General features: G+C 65.9%; 2 protein-coding genes across 2 annotated transcripts; both read right to left on the bottom strand.

Moving 5' to 3' along the window:
• Positions 1–43: 43 nt before the first annotated feature.
• On the bottom strand, positions 44–614 carry MNEG_12615 (hypothetical protein; the record flags this gene model as incomplete). Its single annotated transcript, XM_014038914.1, has 1 exon — positions 44–614. A coding segment is annotated over one exon (571 nt), but the record flags the coding sequence as incomplete, so codon positions are not given.
• Positions 615–2,859: 2,245 nt separating this feature from the next.
• Positions 2,860–4,733, bottom strand: MNEG_12614 (cytochrome c oxidase subunit XV assembly protein; the record flags this gene model as incomplete). Its single annotated transcript, XM_014038913.1, has 3 exons — positions 2,860–3,579; positions 4,145–4,428; positions 4,664–4,733. 3 exons carry the CDS (start codon positions 4,731–4,733, stop codon positions 2,860–2,862), a joined length of 1,074 nt encoding a protein of 357 aa, XP_013894367.1.
• Positions 4,734–6,627: the final 1,894 nt, after the last annotated feature.

The following is a 6,627-nucleotide window of genomic DNA, read 5'->3' as shown; positions in this document are numbered from 1 at the left end:
GGCGCGGTTGGCGCCGAGGGGTCGCAGGGCGGGACGCCGGCACCGGGGTTGGCAGACATGTGGCCGACGCCGAGGTTCGCCTCCAGCTTTGGCAGCTTTGTGATCATTGCGGCGACGTGGATGGGGTTTAGCAGCGCGGAATGGTCGTTAAACAGCTGCGCCAGCCGCTCGACGTTGCTGGCCGACTTGACCGCCGCCGTCAGCTGCTTCGGGAGCGGCTGCCGCGGCGGCGCGGGCGCGGGCGAAGCGGGGGCGGCCGGCGGCGGGGGTGCCGGCGCGGGCGAGGGCGCGGGCGCGGTGGGTGCGGCCGGCGCCTCGGGCGCGTGCGGTGACAGCGAGGCGGCGTCCGCCTGCTGCTGCGACTGCAGGTGCAGCAGCAACTGCAACTGCTCTGGAGTCACGGCGCCCGCTGCCTCCGCCGGATGCGTGCCGCCCATCACCATCTGATGCTGCTGCTGCTGCTGCTGTTGCTGTTGCTGCTGCTGCTGCTGGGGGTATGCCGCTGTGCCGCCCCCCATGAGCTGTCCTCCCAGCGCGAGCGGCACTTGGCCGGGCGCGCTGGACGGACCCATAAGGCCCGGCGGGCCCAAGCCCAGGGGATCGTGGTCATCCATGCCTGCAGTCAGTGACAATGGCAACACACGGACAGGGGCTGTGAGGGCGTTGGGGTGTCATTGCAGCGTTCTGGAGTGTGCCACTTCGTCAACGTGGCAGGTGGTGCTGCGAAGCGCACGCGCCCTGCAGCGGACTTTCAGGCGGGTGCTAATGACAGTTCGAATTGCCTGAAATGCGATCCGTGCGGCCGCGCGTGGCCAGGTCCCGGCCTTCTTTTGGCGCTCATGCCCATATCTTTGCTAGATCCCGCGGGCGCGTGCGCCAAGTCCTGGGGACTCACGCTCAGGTATTCATTGACCTTTATTGGCCATTATCAATCCTTCGCCGCTCCCCTGCCGCACGGCGTCGAAGGGTACGGTTGCCGATCTCTTGGTAGATGCGATGGGGTCGTCTGGCTACTAAGGAACAACAGTAGAAGGCTTTTCAAATCATCACGCCGACTCCCAACCGCTATGTTTTCAGGCACCCGTGTGTAGAATGACTGACGGCGATAATGGCCGGTCCGGCATGCTTGGCCGACAAAGGAAGTGGTTCTGTCAGTTCATCTCGCCTCCCGTGTACGGGCAGTCACACCTCTGCATCAGCGACGGCGTCGGCTGCTGCGGTCGCAAAGTCGTCACCCACCCTTTTGCCACCTCGTTCGATGAGGAACACCGGTCGGGGTGTTGCAACAGGCCCAAAATTCTTCCCTTCTTCATTAAGAATGCCACCCATTTCATCGTCCAGCTGCTCATGGCCACTTTGGCTCTCCGAATGCTGCTCCGCTAACGCTCCCCCCGAAGGGGGGTGCAAGCACCACTGGTGCTCTGGTGCAGGGCGCTCTAGTTTAGGGGAGGCTATTGCTAGCCCTGACTACCCCAACATCGAAGCCGCCGATGAAAATATCAGCAAAGAGAAAAAGAGCACCCCTGGCCCGGCCTGGCCCGGTCCCACCCATCACTCCCCTTGCAAAGCAAGCTGATCGTGAAGGGCACCCTTACCTCAGGTGGCGATGGGGGCCCAGGCGAAGTCAAACCCGACTGTTACAAGCTGTGTATAGTGGCTTTTGCCGGCCGAAAACCATTCATGCGCGCCGCAGGCCTTGCAGCGCTTTTGGCTGATCGTGAAGGGCACCCCTACCTCAGGTGGCGATGGGGGCCCAGGCGAAGTCAAACCCGACTGTTACAAGCTGTGTATAGTGGCTTTTGCCGGCCGAAAACCATTCATGCGCGCCGCAGGCCTTGCAGCGCTTTTGGCCGGCTGAGGCCAGGGCAGCTGCTGGGCAGCAGCGCGCCATCGTAGCAGGACGGCGCTTGCAAACCGCAGGCACTGTGGATTGCCAGAACAAAAGTGGCGTGGTTTTTACCAGTAGTCAGCTTGCCGGTCCAGAGGTCCCACACGCTGACAAAACACACAACAGCTGGGCGCCACGCAGGCACGCAGCACAAGCTCTGATGCCCATGCGCAGGGAGGCGGCACAGGCGCATGGGCCTCAGAGCTTGTGCTGCGTGCCTGCGTGGCGCCCAGCTGTCGTGTCTTTTGTCAGCGTGTGGGAACTCCGGGCCGGCAAGCTGACTAAACACCATTGGTGCTGCGAAGCACAGGATGACGGTACTGGAGGGTGGCCGCTGCCACCCCAGAAGAGCTGCAGGCGGAGAGCAGCTGGTGGGGCATCAGCTTCCTGGCAGGTGCTGCTGTCCGAGCAGCGCCCTGGCTATGGGCTGCCGAAGCAGCTGCGCATTCAGCGCCCCGCCTCTGAAGCTTGCCCCCTACATGAAGCATCGCAACATGCAGTGCTTTTGCTGAGGGTGGCACTCGCACACGCGGTGGTGGGAGCACCATCTGCAGGTGCAAAGTGCACACTCATATATCACTGATGACACTGACAAGGGCGCACACCAGTTCGCAGGCCCACTGGTAGCTGTTACGCCCTGAGCCCACTCGGCAGGCAGGACAGCTGTCGCAGAGCACCGCCCTGCCGTGTAGTGGGTTGCCATATGGTTGTTACCCAATGCCCAGGGCGCTGCCAGCTGTCGATTTGCCCCACCTTGTTCGTGGAACCATGGCTATCGTTCAACTAACTAGCTTACTCACTCCACATATTAAGGCAGGGGGGAAACCAACCGCTGCAAGAACACGATGCACGGTGGAAGCGCCCCTCATGTGAAATGCGCGGCCCAGACAGACACGGCAGCACGTCAATGGTGGTGCGGCGGCTAGGCAGGCGCTCGCAATGTGCAGCGCTGCGACCAGACAACTGGCATGTCACCGCGTCCGGGTCACCGCGTACGCGACCGCCGCCGTCGCCGCCACGCCCAGCGGCGGCGCCGCGCGGCTGACTGCGCGCGCGAGCGGCGCCGCGGCCGCCGGCCGGAGGCTGTGGAGCAGGCCCAGCGCGGCGGTGAACACCACCATGGCCCCCGCCTGGTGGGCGGCCCCAAGGGGCACGGGCACGTATGTGAGCAGCGTCGTCACCCCGAGCGTCACCTGCGCCGCCGTCGCCGCCGCGAGCCCGCCCAGCCACGCGCGCGCCGCCGCGGGCAGCGGCGCGCCGCGCGCCGACGCCCACAGGGCGGCGACCGATGCGAGCGTCGTCAGCGCGAGCGCGCGGTGGTGCAGCTGCACGGCGGCCGTGTTTTCGAACGCGTTTCGAATGAGCGGCAGGCCGGAAGACCAGTACTCATCCGGAACCAGCTGGCCGTTCATGAGGGGGAACGTGTTGAACGCGCGCCCCGCGTCCATGCCGGCCACAAACGCCCCGCTGACGGCCGTGACGCCGACGAGGCACGCCACCGGCAGCGCGCGGCTCCGCAGCGCGGCGGCGGCCGCGGCGGCGGCCTGGGGCGCCGCGGCGAGCGCGCTCGCGGGCGCCGCGAGGCCGAGGGTGGTCCAGACCAGGGTTGTGTAGATAGCGAATGCGCTGGTGAGGTGGGCGGCCAGGCGGTAGGGGCTGACGCGGGGCACGGCGTGCTCGTTGGCGGGCTCCTGAGGGGGAGAGGGAGTGCAGGGGTTGGGCGGGGCGGCTGAGCAACGCGGGACAAGCATGGGTGCAAGGCTCTGGCTGCAAGCGCTCCTGCACGGCGCTCTTTCACGGAGCTCTTGAGAGCAACGAGGGCAGGCAGAAACAGCCTAATCAGCCAAATGCACACCGCCTTGAGCGGCGATGTGTGTTAGAGCACCGTCCCCTGCGGTATCACGAGGGACCGGTGCCCCCTCCTTGTGAAGGCAGCCGAGGCGCACGTGCACCTGCACTCGCATGCATGCATGCCCATGCACACGCATGAGCACTGCATCACGAATGAGCCCCCATGCCATGAGCCCCCATGCCATGCGAATCGCTGGCGCACGCCGGATGCTGGTCCATGACAGCATGGTTGGTGTTTGTTGAGCCGAGGATGCGCCGGCCTGAGGCACGCAAACACACACACACACACACACACACACGGCATGCACACACGCGCGCGCACACACACACACACAAACACACACACACACACACACACACACACAAACACACACTAAGGCCGCTCACCACAAGGCCGCTCCGCACCATCCACCAGCCGACCAGCCCCTGCGCGCCGCCCATCGCAAACAGTAGCCCCAGCCGCCCTGCCAGCGGCCCGTTGACCGCGCCGCGAGCTGCGAAGTATGCTGCCGGCAGCGCAAATCCGATTCCCATCAGGCGCCCCCACATGCGGTGGCCGTACTCCATCCAGAAAATGAATTTGAAGTCCTCGACGCCCATGTGGCTGTGCGCGAGTCGGAACTCGGGTGACGCCTGGTACTTTGCAAACTCGGCGTCCCAGTCAGCCTGGGTGCGTGGCATCTTCTCGCCTGGGGGGCGGCCGCGGAGGGTGTTCAGGTGCAGCCGGTGGGCATGTGCAACACGCCAACTGGGGGTAGGCGGCGGCGTGGAGTGCAGGGGGACGCCCCGCTCGCTGCGGCCCCGGTTCAACTGCCGCAGCTGCCGCAGCTGCCGCAGCTGCCGCAGCTGCCGCAGATGCGGCTGGCTATGTTCGCGACGGGGGGCGCATGACCTTTCTCGGGCTGCCTGAGCCTGATCACCCACCCGTAAACTTCCAATCAGTCATGGACAGCCCCGACCGCGTCAGCCGGGTGACGCCGCCGAGCACCACCATCGAGAACACCCAGCCTGCGCAGCCGCCAAGCCACCACGCCAGCTGGCGCCGCGCGCGGTCGGTGAGGCCTGCCGAGAGCGCTGCGCCAGGGGGCCCGGACGCCTGTTGGTGGGAGGGGGGGGAGCGGCAGGGGCCGTGTGCTGATATGCGGGGCGCTGGTGGGTAGCTGGGCCTGGGTTCCCCAAAACAGCCAGGGTCCATCCCATGTTCGGCGCAGGCGGTACCGACGGCTCTCCCAATGGCTGCCGCTCTGACTGTAAGGGGGATGCGGCGTGTCGGCGGGAGGCTGCGCAAAGTGACGGCCATGCGGGGGCGCCACGGGCCCCCTGCTGTGAAGCCGCGCAGAGGCCCAGTTGCAGTCACAGCCACAACATGCGATGCCTTCTGACTCGAAGATACAGGAACGATCGGCGCGTGGCCCTTACTGTAGCTGCTGCCGCAACTGAAAAACCACTGGCGTCTGCTGCTAGCGTAGAGTGCACGCGGGACGCGAAAGTGCGCCATGCTGCCGCCGCTTTCTGGCCAGGTGCAGCATGCGACGACCACGCGCGCTGCGCGCCGCAACCGCCTCGCCGTGCAGCCTGCCACCACTGCGGTGAGGGCGCAATTAATCATGCGTGAGCTCAGCCAACTATAAAACTTCAAGCGTCCAGCTCAAGCTCGGTTCAGCAGTGGTGACCTGCTGCTGGTGAGCGCCCGCGATCTCGCCAAATGAGCTCCAACTACTGGCATGAGATGAATGTGACGAGCGTGCTAAGCACTGCAGGGCTGCTCGGAGGAGCCTCTGCCGCTGCATGGTGGTGTCGGTGAGTCTCGGATCAAGAAGGGACTCGTGACTGTGGGGTACATAAAAACTAAAACTATGCAAGCGAGTGTTGACGTGATCGGCTGCAAACACCTTCCAGCCTGGCCCTTCTGAGCTTGAAGAGGCGGAGACCGAATCGGCGCGGCAATTAGAGCAGATTGGGCGCCTCGCAATGTCACGCCATATGTAAGTTGTTTTGATCGCACATATACAAGTTGCTTCGTGAGGTGCGCAGCCCCGAACAACAAACCGACCTGATCATGGCGCTCGCCCTCTCAAGGAGCTCCTGCAGGCGCGCCCCTGCTGTATCTTCTTCCAAGAGGGTCCCTCGTATCACCAGAGTGGTGCCACGTGCTGCAGGTGGGTTGCTGGCCCACGGCAGGCGGGACCGCCAGCCGGTCTGGTACCCCAGGCACGAGCCAACCAGCTGCTCACCCGACGCTGACAACCCCACAGTAGGGCCGTATGCCTTCCCAAGCGCTGAGGCTGAAGTGCGCAGCACCCACGACGACCTGCGGGCCCGCGTCGTCGTTGCCGGGACGCTCGCGCTGAGCCGGGGTGAGTGGGGGTTTGCTGGCGGGGCGGATCTGGCCAGATCTGCGTCGCAGCATCCATGCGTGCTGCGCGCAGGCTACACGGCGAACGGGCGCGCTTCCGGACTGCCCGGCGCGCGCCTTGGTGCCTCCTGGCGCTTGCACGCAGCAACCAACCCCGCCCAGCACCTTTGCCCGCCCGGCGTGGTCGGGGACCAAAACTGTCGCACTTCTCGCTCGCCCTGTTTAACAAACTCGCCACCGCTGCGTCACCCGCACCCCCTCCCCTTTCGAGCAGACTTCTGCGCCGCCGTCGGCCTCGCCACCATGGCCCTCGGCCACGGCCACGCCGCCGGCTGGCTCGACGCCGCCGCCCAAGACAGGCTGCTCATGATTGCAATGAACGCGGCGCTCGCGCTGTCGGTCTGGCGCGCCGGCTGCCTGCACACCGAGGTGCTGCGGCGCTTCGGCGCCTTGGGCAGCAGCACCATGCCCGCCGCCGCGGCCGCCGCCGCCGCGGGCGCGCCCGGCGGCGGCGCGGCGGCCGAGGCGGCGG

This window comes from Monoraphidium neglectum (assembly GCF_000611645.1).
Source record: "Monoraphidium neglectum strain SAG 48.87 unplaced genomic scaffold scaffold03337, whole genome shotgun sequence".
Lineage (NCBI taxonomy): Eukaryota > Viridiplantae > Chlorophyta > Chlorophyceae > Sphaeropleales > Selenastraceae > Monoraphidium > Monoraphidium neglectum.
Note: the sequence above shows the minus strand (reverse complement) of the source record. Positions and strands in the feature narration are given on the sequence as shown.